Below are 17,746 nucleotides of genomic sequence, written 5' to 3'. Positions count from 1 at the left end.
ACAAAAAAACCCGAATTAATTTTGGGTTGGACTAGGGTGAGGCCTTAGTAGGGGTGCAAGTTTGGCCCCGTCAGCCCTAACCCGCCCTGAGCCGGAACAGTGTTAGGGCTGGATTTTCTAACCCTGAGGGCAGGTCAGGGTTCATTATTTTTTTGACCCTGACTCAGGTCGGGCGGGTTTTGGATTAATGCCTCGAGTACCCTGACCCAGCCCGACCTTGAGTTTTCTATTTTAGAATTGAACCATCTGTGCATGTTTCTTTTGCTAATGTTTTCTATTATCCTGGACTAATGTTTCTTTAGATTATTATTATTAATTGTCTCTGTTGCCCGCATGTTGTTGAATTCATATTATCTTATTTTGTTCCCTTTCTTATTGACCATTTTGTTCCATATGACAAGTGGCTGCTTTATTTTTGGCACTCTTAACAGGTATTTGCACTAGGGTCAATTAGGGCCGGGCCGGGCCGGCCCTGCTCAATCAGGGCCAGCACAATACCTTGTAGGTCGGGTAATGGGTTGAGGTTTTTTGGCCCTGACTCAAGGTCAGGGTGGGTCAGGGCCTAGATAATGGAATCCAGGGTTGGGCTAGGGTTTTGAAAAATCTGACTCAACCCGACCCTGTTGCAGCCCTAGGCCTTAGGCAACCCGACCCCTCACACTAATTTTATTGTGATTTTATTGGAAATTACAAAACCTTAGGCAGTTAGGCTTATGGGCTTTTTTGTCTTTTTTTCCTTTTTTGCCCTAAGCCAACCTGACCCCAACTCAACCCAACTTGAAAAATCAAGTTTGATGGGTTTGGGTTAGGGTTGACCCTCCTCGACTTGTAGCTCGGGTTGGGTCAGGTTGAGGTTGAGGGTAATGCTACCTCCGGTTAGACTAGGGTTGGCCTCAACCCGACCCAACCCTCCCAAGTTGCACCCCTACTAGTCATGACCCCAGGAATCCTTAAAAGGGTTAAGAAGCCACAAAAGGAAAGCAACACCAATGACAACAAGCCGCAGATAATGAGCACAGCATGGTCCGTGGTGGCATGGCCCATACGATTCGTAGAACCTTTATCATGTCACCCTAATGGGTCCTCAGTAGGGGGAGTGATTTGACTCGAAGTGAAATTCAACCACCTACCACTGCCATATATCAGTTGATGCCAAAGTGGTCACCCTCACTAAGCTGGCCTTATTGGCATGCTTCCTTGGAAAGTCACCAAGTTGCTCAAGAAGCTCCTGAGTGAACCCATGAGAAGATAAGAGATATGAATCCAAAGTCACTGTCTCAACTGCCAAGTGTTGTACTATGTGGGTCAGCATCCGGGTAAACCTGAAACTTAAGCAAGAAACACTCCTGTCCTGTATAAACTCGTTTTTAATTACAGAGATGAAAGTCATTTGGTGTTGAATTACAGACCAATCTGTTCAAATCCCCTTCCGAACCCAAATATACTAGTAAAATCACGTTTTAAATAGAAGAGATTAAATCTCACTACATGCAAGACTAAAGAGGTTATCGAAACATATTCACATTCTCCAGTTAGTACATGCAGAAAAAATAAAACAAACCATTCTTCACATGAAACCGAGAGTTGACTCGTCCGAAATCTCAAAGCAGCCAAACAGTTTGCCAATTTCTGGATACTCGCCAGCCTAATGTCGCACGGAGAGATTATTAGTACAATTTAAAGGGTAGAAAGTACTGTAGTATTATTGCCAGAAAAAGCTGAGAAGCAAAGAACATGTCAGCATAAGTTGAAAGCATTGTTTTACCTATATGAAGATTTTCGAGTAAAAAAAACAAAGTCCATAATTCAAAGAATATAAGCAAACCATACATAGAGTTTTTTTTTTTTTTTTTGAAAATTGACATATAATACATATAGTTAATATAGTTGAATCCATATTACAGAAAATAAGAAACATAATATTTAAATGGCTCTAGGTTGTTCTTAGAAGTTTTTTTTTATGGGTTTTCTTAGAAGTTTATAGAGGGGCAGCTCAAAGAATAATGCAAGATAGAGTTTCTAGGTGTTAGCAATGTAAAGATAAAAAATACCTTTTCTTTAGAATGGCAGTAAAAAAAATTACAACAATCATCTTACCCAGTGGAATGGCTCGATTGAAGGAAAGATGAGGGGTTTCTAGGTATTAGCACGGTTGGATTCTGAATTCTTATGAAAGCCAGGGTCAGGAAGCATTTTGTAGATGCAATGTTTTGGACGGATATTCCTATCAGGAACGACGACGAGAATCAGATTTGGAAATTGCAGAATAGGATTTTTAACAAAGTATAGAGTCTAGAGAACTTGATCGGCTCATCTACGGGCATTATGCAGGCGTTACTGATGGAGAATTCTCTTCTGGAATCACAAGTCTTGGTTGGATTTCTGCTATACTTTTCCCAACCAGATGGTAGTGATGACCAATTGGCACGCAAGAGTTGTACAGGATTAGTGTCTTGTTTCCACGCAAGAGGAGTTCTATACTATAGTAACCTATTAGTATTAGGAATGGAAAAGTGGTTTTGGCTGATTTCTGAAACTGTAAGACTCTTGTTGTTAGTTAGACTAGGCAGAAGAAATTTTAGGTTTACAGTTGAAAAAAAAAGAAGGAAGTTTTAGGTTTAGGAAACCAAAATTATACAAGTACTGCTATACTGTATGCAATGTAAGATGAGAAAAAAGGTGCTTGAATGTGGGAAGAGACAGTGGTTTCATTTGGATGGAAGATGCTCTTGGTTTTGATCTTCCGAGTTGAAAGCTGTAAGGAATGCATTAAGGGAATGGTGGTTATGTCCTTGTAAAATTTTGTGTTGCTCATAATGGAAGATGGTTTCTCTACCTCATATGTTGGTAATCTTGCCAATGGAAAGTGGTTTCTCTCCCTCATATGTAGCTAATCTTGCCAAAGCATGTAAACTAATGTCTTCATGGTGAGTGGGTGCGTGGGTGGGTGTGTGCGTGCGTGCATCTCAAGAACATAGTTTTTTCAACAAAATGGTAACTAGTTGGAGCGATCCTCATTGAAGAAAGATCAAGAACAGAGTTTTGAAGCTCAACATAGATTCTAGCATGAGGTAGAGTTCCATGGAATTCCATCACAAGATTTATTTTTTTTGAAAGGTGACAATTTCATTTCAATGTAAATAAGAAATTTACAATGAATAGGAGAGTACAATCCCCCAGACGAGAATAGTCCGGGACATGACGACGCCCAGTTAAAAAGCAAAAGCAACTAGACCCTCATCAATACAAGGATAAAAATCAACTCTCCTATTCTGCACCATTCGCCACAAGTGAGATATTTACAGCAATACTAGACAATTTTTTATTTTTTATTTTTGAAAATTGACTTATATTACCGAAAGGTGAAAATTACATGCAGGGTACAAGTCGTCCCCATCATAATTTGGGACAAAGCCTGCAGAATTACATCACATTGATATCCTCAAATCATAGCACCAAGTTTATAGTCTATCCTTCCCTGACATCCTCACGAGCATTTGAGGTGATGATATTAATATATTCCAATAATGCGCCTTCCTTCACTAGATGATCCGCCAATTCATTTGCCGATCTCCTTCTATGCTCAATTCATGGTCTGATTGCACGCACTAGATCCCTGATTTCTGCTATGTATTTGTGAAGTTTCTAGGGTCCTGGAGCTCCGTCCTTTGCCCATGCAATTGCATTTGCAGAGTCCCCTTACAAGTCCCATGTTGTTGTCAAGATACCATTTAATACCAAACAGAAGTGCCCTTACTTCTGCTTTGTTTGCATCACAAATACCAACAGGTCTCTAGTATGACATCATAAAGTTTCCATTCTTGTCACGAACAACCAGCAGGTGGAGCTACCCAATATCAGCCTTTCCGAGATTGCCAACGGAAGTTCAATTTCATCAAACCAGCTGGTGGAGCTACCCATTTTGGTAGTATCTTTGTAACCATTTTCCTTTCCAAGATAACTGCGCTCACAAATAAACCCCATCCTTAGCCAGTCGGTCTGCCATCTCATTAGCCGACCTTCACCTGTTGGATTTGAGGGCGTATAGTACAGACCAAACCCGAATTTCAGCGGATGATGTTCTCAAGTTTCCACGGACCTCTGCTCTTGTTATATGCCTAGGCAAGTGCATTCCAAGAATCCCCTTCGATGATAAGAGGAGCCAAATCATTACTCTTATACCATCTTAGCCCAAATAGTAATGCCCTCGCCTCCGCTTCTTTTGCATCACATACACCGGCCAGACTGGAATATGACATCAATACTGAGCCATTTGTGTCTCGAATTCCGTCACAAGATAACCATCATCTCATATCTCGGGGTGGTTTAATTTATTTGTTTTTTTTTTTAAGATTTGGGGGGGAAGGGGGGGATGTAGGTGGAGAGAAAACTATAGAAACCATAGTTGTAAATACCGTTTCGTTTCGTCCGGAATGGACGAAACGAACCGGTTTCGTTCAAATTCCGGAATGAAATTGACAAAATTTCGTTTCGGACGAAATTTCGTTCCATTTCGTCCATTCTGGACGAAATTTTCCGAAATCCGGAATTTCGTCCGGAATGGACGAAATTCTCCATTCCGGCCAAAATCGTCCATAACAGCTAGTTTGACTTGCAGAATTTACGACAATGCCCCTGTAACGGCTCTTTTTGGTTTTTGACCATTTTAACCTCAAAATGTGACCGTTTATAGCTGTTGGGAAGGGTATTTTAGTCATTTTTAAATGCACAATCAATAAAAAACTCTATAAATAGCATTTTCCCTACCTTCTTTTCCTCCACCTTTACATAAGTGATTCTCCTTCTCTTCTCTACTTTCACTTACACTATCTATTCTACTAAATTTCCTACAAGTCTACCCTCTTCTTCAACTCAATCCAAGTCTATTTTGGAGCAAAGGTAAGGCATACATTCAACTTACCACTACAAGAAGTCAAGAACTATTTCCAAAGGCTTATTTCAAGTGAGTGAAGGCTAATTTTTTCTTCTTCTCTTCAACTCAAGTTCAACCCCAAGGTTCTCTTTATTTCTTTCCATTTCCTTTCTTTTATTTCTTACTTCATTTGTCCCCTTCTACTTCATTTTTTTGTAATTTGTTTCAATTTTCTTTCTTCTAATTCATTTTTCCCCTTCTTCTACTTCATTTCAGAATGAGTGGGTCGGGTTCGGGACCTTCTACAGGAGCATCCTCTATTGGTTCGGCACCCGCTAGATCGGATGACCCGGCATGGTCTTACGGTACATTGGTTCCGGGTCAAAGAAATAAAATAACTTGCATATTCTGTGGCAAAGTCATATCGGGTGGAGGTATAACCCGCTTGAAAGAACATTTAGCGGCTGTTCCTGGTGAAGTAGCATCATGCAAAAAAGTGACTGAAGATGTAAAATATCGAATGAAGCACCTTTTAGATGCAAAGAGAAAAGAAAGGGCTAGGATGAGCATATCCAGAGCAGAGGTTGGAGGTTTTTATGGCACACCAGACGAAGAAGAAGAGCAGGATGAAGAAGACCTTGGCACACAATTGCCTCAAGTCCCTCAACGAAGAGGTAAGGAAGTTCTTGTAGAACCGAGTGGTACAAAAAGGAAGAAGAAGGGAATCACAGGAGGGATCAGGAATTTCTTTGCAGCACGAACAACCCCTGGAGCCCAGCCAAGCATTAAAAGTGCTTTGGCTACTAAAGAAACAATGGATAGAGCAGACATGGCGGTTGGCATGCTTTGCTACGATGCCAATCTCCCTTTCAACGTTGCCAATTCACCTTTCTGGCAACCTATGTTTGACGCTGTGAATGCCGTGGGTTCAGGTTATAAGGCACCTACTTATCATGCTTTAAGGGGTCCCATTTTGAAGAATACAGTGGATGAGGTAAACAACTACTTGGAGGAAATTAAGATGTCGTGGAGATACACTGGTTGTAGCATTATGGCAGATGGATGGACAGACACCAAACAACGTTCCCTAATCAACTTTTTGGTGTACTGCCCTAAGGGAGTCATATTCCTCAAATCCGTTGATGCATCTGGCATAGTGAAGAATGCCGATGAATTATACAATATCTTTGCAAAGATTGTCGGAGAGGTGAATCCGGAATATGTGGTGCAATTTGTAACTGACAGTGAGCCAAGTTACAAAGCTGCTGGGAAAAGACTAGAAGCCGCGTTTGGTACATTCTTCTGGACTCCGTGCGCAGCTCATTGCTTAGATCTCATCTTGGAGCATCTGTGCAAACCGACTGTATTTCCTCACATAGCAACCACAATTGAGAGGGCTCGAACGATTACAAAGTTCATCTACAACCATGGAAGCCTCTTGAATTTGATGAGGAAGAAGTTCACAGGAGGGAAGGAGTTGTGCCGCCCTGCTGCAACCAGATTTGCTACAAATTTCATTAGCATACAAAGTCTGGTGTTGAATCGGAAAGCACTTCAGCAGATATTTGTGTCTGATGAGTATAGTATTAGCAGGTTTGTCCAACACCCACTGAGTGAAGGGGTAGTTAGTACTGTGTTGGATAAATCTTTTTGGGACCAATGCAAGTACATTCTAAACATCAGCGAGCCTTTAGTGAGAGTGCTGCGCTTGGTAGATCGGCAGGACAAACCGGCGATGGGTTACCTATATGAGGCTATGGATAAGGCCAAAGAGAACATCAAGGAGAGGTTGTAGAGAAAATCAGATTACAATCCCATCTGGAGGATCATCGACCAAAGATGGGATAGGCAACTCCACAGTCCCCTCCATGCAGCAGGATATTTTCTTAACCCTGCTCTCTTTTTCACTCCTACCTTCTCTAGGCACAGTGAAGTAACCAGAGGCTTGTTGGCATGCATCACTCGACTGGTACCTGATGAAGGTACACAAGACCTCATCACCAATCAGATTGAGGATTATCGAGAGGCTAAGGGTATGTTTGGAATGAAGCTTGCAATCCGCAACCGAACGAAGTTGGGACCAGGTATATTTGAGTTTTTTGTTTAATTAAGTATAATTCATTTTAACTTTCAGTTTCTCAACAAATAATGATTTACTATTTGTTACTTTACAGTTGCATGGTGGAATCAATTCGGAGGTGACGTGGAAGAATTACAGACATTTGCGATCAGAATTCTCAGTCAGACCTGCAGTGCGACTGGGTGTGAAAGGAATTGGAGCACCTTCGAACACATTCACTCTGCAAAGAGAAATAGGTTGGAGCACCAGAGATTAGATGACTTGGTGTTTGTCCATTACAATCTTAAGTTTCGAGAAAGGTATACAACGTAATATAATGTTTTCAACTCTCACCTCATCACTTTAAGCTTTTAAGTTTAACCTTTGACATTGATTAAACTTAATGTTTTCCTTTTCAGGGACTTGTTGAGAAAATCATCTACCACTAGTGACCCTTTGAGCATAGACCATCTGGATGTCATGATGGATTGGGTTGCAGAAGAAGAAGATGTCATATTCACGCCGTAAGACATTGGGTGGGAAAATCTTGAAGCACCTACTGTTGTGGTTGGGGCCGGGGACGACAACGACGACTTTCTCATGCCTCTTGAAGAAGATGTCCATACTGGTGGTCCAGGTGGTGATGACGGCGGCGGCGACGACGACGACGACGAAGAAGACATTGAGTATGATCATCCGGGTTATGATGATTGAGAGTTGTTGCTACTAGCTATTGTCTATGTTTCATTTTCATGTATCTTTTTTTTTTAATGTTTTTCTATGTATCAGACTATCAGTTGCACTTGTGCAAGACTTTATGTGTTTAAGTAATGAATATGCCTTTTGGGAGACATATTTTGGACTATTTATTAGTTTTTCATCTTTTTCTATTGATTTTTTATTTTTTTGGATTTTTCTCATATTTTTTAATATATTTTTTGTGTGAACGAAAAGTTTCGACCGAAATGCACCGAAATGACCGAAATCCCACCGAAATTCCGTTTTGGTGGCCAAAACGAAATGGCGACCGAAACGGAATTTACAACTATGATAGAAACCCTTTCGAATTTATGATACATAGAGTTTCTTATCTAGGCGGTAAAGCAACATCTGAGTGATACTCCAATCAGACGACCAGAGGCTGATTGGGCATGTCCTACCCAATCAGCTAAGTGATACTCTAATTGGATGACCAGAGCTGAAGTTGAACAATTTTTGCTTTCAATGTTTACAAAGTGATCAGAGGTTCATCAGAAATTGCGACAAAGGACTCAACTCAAAACTTTAGGTTGAAAATGTTAATGAAAAAGGTAGTGCCACAATGGAAATTGCGACAAAGGACTCAACTCAAAACTTTAGGTTGAAAATGTTAATGAAAAAGGTAGTGACACAATGGAAATGAAGAGTGAAGGACATCCTAACTCAACAACACCTTGCTAAGGCGTTAAAGGAAACGAGTGGCAAGCGAGAAATATGGAGCTAATCGAGTGGGAAGACAGTAAATAGAGTGTTGCCAGCATTATTCGAATGAGTCTTACAACCTAGTACAATGTTCGAAAAGGATATAGTGAAGTTGGAAGAAGTTGCGGCAGTGTTCTTATCAAACGAGACTAGGAAGAAGTCTAATCGAATTGATGGTCAAGAACAGGGATCCAACATTGGAAGGTCATCTGAAAAGGGATTCAAAAATGGAAGGTCGAGATCCAGAGCAAGAAAAGCGTGCAGTGGTGCTGTAAATACAATAGTGTCGGTAATGAATGACCAGAGCAAGTTGGTTGGAGATGTCATCATGGTCTCCATCAGTGTTTCAAAACAAGGATGCAAGTCAAAATGCGGCTGAAGAAAATGCTAGTCAATTTGGCATGACACGGTCGAGTACTCAATTCACGCGGTCATAATTAGAGAAAGGCGAAGGAGTTTTAATTGACTCTGTAAGGCAAAATGCAAAACGCGGCCAAGGTAAAAGGAAGTCGACTCGGGGGAGTTCACGATGACGCACGATGACGCGGGGGAGTTGTAAAACTATAGTCTCCACAATAGATTCACCTCAGTGTGAATGAATTCAAAATTTTGGTTGCTCTACACATATATGCTCCGGGTGGGAATAATATGTTCTAAGAGTGAAGGACAAGAGTTGTGTCCTTGAGTGATGGGTTAGCGACTTAGCGTGTGGTGACATAGGATTTGGGAATTGGGACTATGATGATCAAAAAGTTGGACAGAGTGATAAATACTTTGGATGGTGTGGTGTATATTCTAATTATGCGATGAAAAACTAGTATATCTTGCCCAGTTGAACTTCAGGGTTGTAACCATTCAGATACATGTGGAGTCATAGAAACAACTCGTGGTTGTATGGGCTTGATGAAAGAGGAGTGTGACGGTTCGCATCGTCTGGTGGGGCACACAGTGACAGACGGTGTTCCGATTATCTCAATTGATGATTAGAAACAAAGTGGCGTGTGTGCGCACAAGGTAACGATTGTAGTTGGTGCAGGGACAATTTTCTACACTGCAAGGATGTTGAGCAAGGTTTTAAATTTCGACCGAAATCCGAAATTTTAGGTTTCGGTGGAGACCGAAACCGAAATTGCGTAAAGTCGAAACGTTACAAAATTTCGATCAAAATTTTATTTCCCCCGAAATTTCGGGCCTAAATTTAAGGAATATCTCCAAAAAATCAGATTTTTAATGAAATTTTGAAATTTTGTAACGGCTAAAATATTGCCTAATTTTATTTCGATCGATTTCGGCTGAAATTTCGGTTTCGTTGAGGACCGAAACGCATTCCAAAACCGAAATTTAAAACCTTGATGATGAGGAGATGAAAGTTCCTGCTAGTAGATAGGAAAAGTAGAGATCCCTCCCTAGAGTTGACCATGCGAGTTGAGCGAGGCAAGCTAATGTGCGTGTATTAGTCATGTTGATCGAATCAGAACAAGGATAATTCGATTATTTGTGCAGTTAGTGGTTACAGAAGGCTAATGGATGTTGGCGATGATCTATGAGATGCCAACAAAGAATCTTTAGGGCGACTAGGAAACAATCCACAGTGGAGATTAATGTCTTGTTTCCTTCTTCTTTTTTTGAAAATTCACCTTAATTAATTGGAAAGAAAGTACACCCCGAGGGGGACAAGCATACACCGTAATGGACTCGATCAATACATCGGACATTTGATTAACCTTCCCCTTCCCTAATTTCATTTTAGCCATAATTTCTACCAATGGACATTGATTACAGATTAACTACCTATTTGGCCAATTGGTCCGCCATTTCATTCACAGATCTTCTATGTTCAATCTTTGGACGAATCCTTCTTACCAAGTCACGTACTTTGGCAATGAAATTATGTATCCTCCAAGGGCCTCTCGAATGATCAGAAGCTCAGGAAAGTGTGTTTGATGAGTCCCCTTCAATAACCAAAGGGATTAAATTGTTTGTAACACACCATTTCAACCCGAACGGCAGAGCCCTCGCCTCTGCTTCATTCGCATAACATATTCCAGCCGGGCCAGAATAGGTCATCAAGATGCTCCCATTATCGTCTCTAATAACTCCTCCTATCCCAGCTTTCCCCGGATTTCCTATAGAACTTCCATCAAAATTTAACTTTCCCCATCCCGGCAGTAGAGCCTGCCACTGCGGCGTTGTTTTATCCACAAAAAACTTTTCCCATATGGCCATATGACTGCCCGCCAGTTACGTAGGATGTCACACCAATCCCGCACACGATACCTCTCTTTTTACCTTTATAACTGATATAATTTCAATTTTGACCTCAGTAATTACATGATCCAAACATTTTTCAGTTTGTTCAAAGATACGCTTATTCCGCTCCTTCCATATGTCCCATATGATTGCGTATGGAATGAGTTTCCACATCTCCTGCCCGGTATCTCCGAATGGTCCCGCGCTCCAGGATAACATCACTCTTCTTATACTTCTAGGACATACCCAAGATACACCAACAGATCAGATCACTCCCAACCAAATCAGAGATGAGAACGGACTATGAAGAAACAAATGGTCTAACTTTCTTCTGCTTGTTTGCACATAACGCAGCGGCTTGCCTTCTAGATCTTCCTGCATTTAAGACGGTCAGAGGTATTGATGCCTTTATGTTCCACCGTCCACCCAAATGCTCCCATCCGTGGTGGAGCCTTTCTCCTCCAAATTGTAGCCCGCCGAGACGCCCTCCATCCGCCATTATTTAGGGCCTCAAAAAAAGATCTTACTGAGAAAGAGCCATTAGACTCTGGCATCCATATCCTTTCATCCTGCACAAAGAACGAGCAATAACAGGATTGAAGAAGGTTAAGAAGTGATGTAAAGTCATTAATCTCCTCCTCCTTCAAGTCCCTTCTGAGTCTGATATCCCAACATACAATTTCTTGTTCCGTCCCACGGCTAATGTACTCAGCCACTTTTGCATTTTTGTTAATAGCAAGTCTAAACAGCCCTGGAAATCGGATAGTTAATGTTTTCTCCCCCACCCACAGATCCTCCCAAAACCGCACGAGATTTCCTTGTCCCAACCCAGTAACGAGCAAGGGAGTTGAATTCTTCTTTTACCCACCCAATAGACCTCCACGCTCTGGACCCTCTTCCTGTCGATGCTTTATTTGCATTCCAATACCCCCACTCCTTGCCAAATTTATCCCCAATGATTGTGTGCCAAAATGCCTCTTTTTCCTCTCTGTACCTCCACAGCCATTTGCCAAGCAATGTCTTGTTTCCATTATAGTAGTCTTATTCTCTTTGTAGTTTTTTTCTGAGCGGTGATTACGTTAATGACAATCCCGATGACTGAACTGGTCACGAGGCAAAATAAAATAAAATGAAAACATAAAAAACGAAAGATACGACTCAAGTTCTCCTAAAATAAGCATCCTCGGACTACCACTTCAAGGTCTCTTTGGAGTGTATTGGATTCTCCCAGAGAATACTGCAGATGTTTTTGAGGCTTGGGACAAGTGGTATTTAAGCGTAGTGGGGTCCTTAGTTTAGATGGACACCTCCCCTTGAGAGGTTTAAGATGATTTTGATGCCTCGGGTTTGGGTAGCCTGGGTCCCGGCCTACTCAGGAATGCGGCAAGGGAGTTGTTATGGGCATTCTCAGATCTGTTAGGTGAGATGGGAGGTATTGATGCACAGGTCAGGGCACTCATAATTCGTATTCAAGCAGCCTTGAGGGAACAGCTACAACATCTGATCACCAAGGGGAACACTTTCAACCTGGACAGATGGGTGAGGGAGGGCGTGCGATTCTCATGGCGGTTTGCAGTTGCATAGAGATGATCAGGGACAAACTGACTGGGATGAACTCTAAGATACGACATGTGTGGCTTTCGGCTACTGCAGATGTGAAGTCACTTTGCCCGGGCGGGAGTCGGTAGAGAGGAGTTCCAATTATTCGACTTCCCACCACCTTGAAGTGGTGGACTCGTGTCTTCATTGAGCTTGTAACCAATGTTTTGAAAATCGGAATCGAATCATAAATCGTAATCGGGGTTGAATCGTATCGGATTGTAAATCGTATCGTAAATCATAAGATTCATTCAAAAATATAAAAAAATATGTATAATAAAAAATTATAAATAAATTAAAGAATAAAAATTGCCAATTATTCATTTTCATCCAAATTCATTAATTCAAACAGAAACTACCATGATTAGAATTCAATATCGTAATACGAATTGTTTGCTAACAAACTTGACACATACTAATCATCTAATTCTCATCCAAACCCATGCATCTTGGTTAATAATCTTTAAAAAAAGACACAAGATCATATCAATTCTCAAAGTCTCAAACATCAAATGACAAATAACAATCATAAAAGACGGGAATCAATGTTGTCCTTATTATGGTAGTCTCCCACCTCGACTCCCACCTCGATGTGAGTAATGCCCTCAACAAATGCTTTGTGCTCGATTGGTTCGAAGTCCTACTCCTCCTCTGTCTTCTTCCTTCTAATGAGAGGGATTTCAAAGGCTTCTTGTAATGTAGAAAGGAAATGAGGTCTTTTGAAAGAAATACATATTTTCTTTTATACAAAACTTAATTTGGATAAATCGTATGAATCGTACGATTTACGATCGAATCGTAAGATTCATACAAATTAAGATTCAATCATGGGATTCAAATCGTTTTGCCTAAGAATCGTAAATCGAATCGTAAATCAAACCGTAAATCGTTAAGATTTTCAAAACAATGCTTGTAACTAGTGGTGTTACTATTTTCATTGTGGCTTTACCTTGTAGATCTTCGTGGGATCATGATTTTAAATTTCCATCGAAACAAAAAAAATTACAGAAGCCTTTGGTATTTATTTAAGTAAGGATGGGAACAGAAACTGAAATGTTTCTGTTCCCATCCTTAATGAAATAAATACCGATATTGAAACGCATGCTAAAACAAAAATGGTAAATATATTGGTGGTGTTCCGAAACAGACACAAAAATTGTACCTATATTTATATGACTGCATGAAAAAAGTAGTGAATATATTACGTATGAATATTTATATGAATTATATGAAAAATGTAGTAAGTATTCAATTATCAAACATGCAGGACTTCGTATTTCATTAGGTGATCGATGTTGCTAAACCATTATGGATGGCTATCTTACTTAAGTGATGATTTCCAAGTTAGTATTTATGCTTATTGTAGCATCTCCCGAAGTATCAAGAGAAGGATACCTTGTTTGACACTGACAACTCAACTACAAGTCAGGAGAATATTGATCAATGGTCAAAGGAAGATCGAAGGCAACGGTGAAGAAGAGAAACAAAACTGAGAAAGAAATTGCCCAAACCGAGCAGTGTATGACAATCGAAGGCAGCGGTGAAGAAGAGCAACAAAAGCGAGAAAACAGTTGCCCAAACCGAGCAGTGTATGACAAGCGATGCTTGCAGCTACAGAGAGACAGATATATTTACTAGAGAGAGACATTGAGGAGTGTATCCTTGAACTATGGCGATTGGAGAACCAAAAAAGTGGCGATGCCAAACAATTGAAAGAAGGAGATTTGTAGTAGAGAGATCGACAGGAGATCTGTAGTATAGAGAGGTGGCGATCAATGAAAGTGGTCACTCTCAGCGAGAGCGACAACAGAGATTGTGTGTGTGTGTGTGTGTGTGTGTGTGTGTGTGAGAGAGAGAGAGAGAGAGAGAGAGAGAGAGAGGGAGTAACAAGTCGGAAGGACCCGATTAAAGTGAAATGAAAAATTAAGGATACGAAGGCATATTTAGTAATAGAAGGGATCGCATGAGAGTTAAGAAGATTAACAAGGGCTATCGCATAGAATCCCCTTTTATCATTTGAGATATATTACGTGAAAAAGGTACAAGTGAGGTTCATTTCTATGATGGTATTCAAAAGTATTATACTACGAAGGGAGAAGGTCTTGAAGGGAGACAGCATTAACAGCACTACAGCAGCAACCTTGGAAAGAGAGTTGGAGAGATGAGACGCAGACTTTTTAGCAGCAATTCGACCTATACAACAATAACATCACCAACCCTTCAAAGAGGGTAGTGGTCTTTGAATTGCTGCTGGTTTAGATGATAGGGAGACACCAACATTAAGATGCTTCAAAACCAATTCAACCAGCTGCATCTGCCAAATAAATCTTTCCAATCCATTCAGACCTCATTCAACAGCCAGAAAACCATGCCACTTAGCACATCAAGAGATGCGGCATTCAAAATGAGGAAAAATAGAAACCTGAGCGATGTAATATCATCCACATTCCATCAAAAGAAAGTAAGAAACTATAAGCAAGAATAAACACACAATAATTACTTTAAAAGGAAAGATATTCATGTAGAGTTACCCATTATAAACTTGTCGAGGTTATCTTTGCAAACTCGGCATTAAAGACTTGCAGATTCTCTTCTCTTTTTGTCGCTTCATTCATCAGCTCATCGATGCCCACTTGTTCCTCCTCCGCCTCTGCCTGCAACTTGGAAATCTCGCTCTTGAGCCTTTCAAGCTTTATCTTTCGATCTTCAACTTTCTTTTGCAACACTACAATGTCAACCCAAGATTCCTTTTTCGTCACCATCACCTCCTTGAGAGCATCCAATCGCTTCTTCAGTCTCATTACGTTGTATCCCATACTCTCCAGCTCACTCAGTGTTTGTTGAAGCTCGTCAATGCTTTCCCAGAATTCTTCAACAAGCAAGTTCTCAATTTTTTCTGTGATCTCAACACAAGTCTGATCCCACCCACGAATCAAATTCTTTTGAACCCTCTTGGAGTAAATTTGAAGGGGGTGGAAATGTGGGTTTTGGGGAATACCCTTTAGAACCCTCGTTTCTTGCTCAGAGATGCTGTTGTGGGAAGAAGGCGATGAATATGTTTTTGGTTCTGACATATTTTCATCTTTTATACTTGAAGCACTAGTTCGCTTCTTATCTTCTCCAATAATTTCCGTTTTTATCACATTCTCTTCAGCCTGAGGCCCTTCATCTGCATTCTCAAGATATTCTTTTTCCTGGAGCTTGTCTCTGCTTTCTTCTGTAAGAGCAGAAAGACTCAAAAATATACAAAGCTCATGTAAAAACAAAAGCAGAAGAAAGTCTATCTTAAACCTAATGCATGTTTCAAATTCATAGACAAATCACTTTCCAGAAACAGGATTTCCTTCGGGGTTCTGCGTCTCGTCTTCTGTATAAGTGGGAAAACATATAAACTCAGTGAAAAGAAAGAAAATTGAAAACATCCAAATGGATGCATGAAACTCATAGACAGCATTTACCAGAAAGAGGATTTTCCTCAGGGTTTTTGGTGTTGTCCTCTGAGAAAAAAAGAAAGAAAACATATAAACCACATACTAAAAACAAAAGAAACAATTCCATCAATAACCTAGTGCATGTTTGGAATTCATAGACAAATCACTTTCCCGAAACATGATTTTCTTCAGGATTCTTCGTCTTGTTTTCTGTAGAAGGGAGCAAACATATAAAGCTCTCAAGGTGGCAAACGGCCGTGCCGGCCTGCGGATCGGCGAGGCACGGATAGCTACAGTAACGCGTGCCGTGCCATGCTGGCACGAAGTCGCGGGCCGTGCTGGGCCGTACAGTGACGCATGCCGTGCCGGGCTTGGTTGGGCGGCCCGGCCAGGCCCGGCACGCTAGCCCGGATGCCCCTTTAAAAAACGTGTGTTTTTTTTAAGAAAACCCGAGAATACCCCCACCCAAAAGGTATTTGAACGGCCCGGCGGGCTGCGGGCCGTGCTCGCCTAGGAGAAAATCGGCCCGGCAAGGCCCGTTGAACCCTTCCGTCCCGTGCCGTGCCCGGCCCGCGGGCCCTTCCGGGCCGGATTTTTCCGTGCCGCACGGCCCGTTTGCCACCTTGATAAAGCTCAGAGAAGAGAGAGAAATAAAAAAGGAAGATGATATTTTTCACCCCCCGCATTACGTGCACACACCCCTTATAACCTGATTTGACGTGAAAAGTGGGCAACTTTATATCAAATCACGATATAGGGGTGTGTGCAAGTACTGCAAGGGGGGTGGTGTGAAAATACCATCACCCAAATAAAAAACTCAAATGGATACATGAAATTCATGGACAGCACTTGCCAGGAACAAGATGTTCTTCAGGGTTCTTCGTCTCGTCGACTGAAAAAATGAAAAAACCTATAAACTTCATAGTAAAAACAAAAGAAGATGATAATCCATCTTAAACCTAATACATGTTTGGAATTCATAGACAAATCACTTTCCAGAAACAGGATTTTCTTCCAGGTTCTTGGTGTTATTTTCTGTATATGTAGAAGGGGGAAAACATATAAAGCTGAGAGAAGAGAAAGAAAAATAAAAAAAATCCCAAAATGGATGCATGAAATTCAAAGACAGCACTTACCAGGAACAGGATTTCCCTCAGGGTTCTTGGCCGTTCTTTGTGTTGTTTTCTGTAGGAGGAGGAAAACATATAAATCTCAGAGAAGAGAAAGAAAAAATGAAAAAACACAAATGGATGCATGAATTCATAGACAGCAGTTGCCAGGACCCTGAATCTTCGTCTTGTCCTCTGAAAAGGACAAAACTCATAAACAAAAGAAAGACAGATGAAAAAATCCCAAAAATAATATGAAGTAGAAAAAGAAGGTACCTTTGCCGGTGAAGATGAAGAAAAAAGAGAAGGCCCGAACAAAGGCGGAGTAGAGAAAGATGTTGCAGAAGACGAGAAGAAAGGGGCGGGAGAAGAAGGTATTCCAAAACTAGGGTTTGAAGAGGAGGAACTAAATGAGAATCCAGACGAGAAAGGCGCAGATGAAGGTATTCCAAAACTAGGGTTTGAAGAGGAGGAACTCAATGAGAATCCAGACGAGAAAGGCGCAGATGAAGAAGAAGAAGTGGGGGCAGAAAAGGAAAATGCATTCGACGAAGTAGAAGGAAATGGAGAAAAGGAAACAGGGTTAGAGGGCGAAGAGGGGTCAAATCCACGAGAGAAAAGCGAGGGTGAAGAAGCAAAGGGAGCAAAACCTGCTCCAAATGCAGTGTTTGAAGAGGAGGAAAACGCATTAGAGGATGACGATAATGAAGAGGAAGAAGTGAACTGAGATCCTGCGAAAAGATTTGCTGGTGTAGTAGCGGTTGAGGAGAAACTAGGGTTTATAGAAGATGAAGAGGAAGTGAAGGGACTGTGAGAATAAAATGCGCACATTGAGGAAGAAGAAAAAGAGCTCAAGGAAAACAAAAATCCAGGAAGTTCAGATGGTGATGAAAAAGAAATGGGGATTGGAGAAAATCCCCGGCCAAAACTGTTTCGACTCTTTTCTTGTTGTGGAAGGAAGTGG

The 17,746-nt window shown here is 41.1% G+C and overlaps 1 protein-coding gene across 11 annotated transcripts; it reads right to left on the bottom strand.

Moving 5' to 3' along the window:
• Positions 1–1,329: 1,329 nt before the first annotated feature.
• Positions 1,330–17,746, bottom strand: LOC143851522 (uncharacterized). Of its 11 annotated transcripts, none has more exons than XM_077360973.1 (8): positions 17,059–17,746; positions 16,957–16,977; positions 16,810–16,858; positions 16,527–16,565; positions 15,701–15,739; positions 15,572–15,609; positions 14,774–15,460; positions 1,330–1,645 (listed from the first exon to the last, which is right to left on the bottom strand). In XM_077360973.1, exons 1-7 carry the CDS (start codon positions 17,611–17,613, stop codon positions 14,777–14,779), a joined length of 1,425 nt encoding a protein of 474 aa, XP_077217088.1. In that variant the 5' UTR covers positions 17,614–17,746; the 3' UTR covers positions 1,330–1,645; positions 14,774–14,776. The 11 variants fall into 11 exon arrangements, with proteins under 11 accessions (XP_077217088.1, XP_077217089.1, XP_077217092.1 ...); XM_077360974.1 differs by having other exon boundaries at positions 15,572–15,606; XM_077360977.1 differs by lacking the exon at positions 15,572–15,609 and having other exon boundaries at positions 14,774–15,459.

The sequence above is a fragment of the Tasmannia lanceolata genome, unplaced genomic scaffold (assembly GCF_043159265.1).
Source record: "Tasmannia lanceolata isolate RefF3 unplaced genomic scaffold, GAP_Taslan_0.1 ptg000018l, whole genome shotgun sequence".
Taxonomy (NCBI): Eukaryota; Viridiplantae; Streptophyta; class Magnoliopsida; order Canellales; family Winteraceae; genus Tasmannia; species Tasmannia lanceolata.
This window is presented reverse-complemented; position numbering and strand designations above follow the sequence as displayed.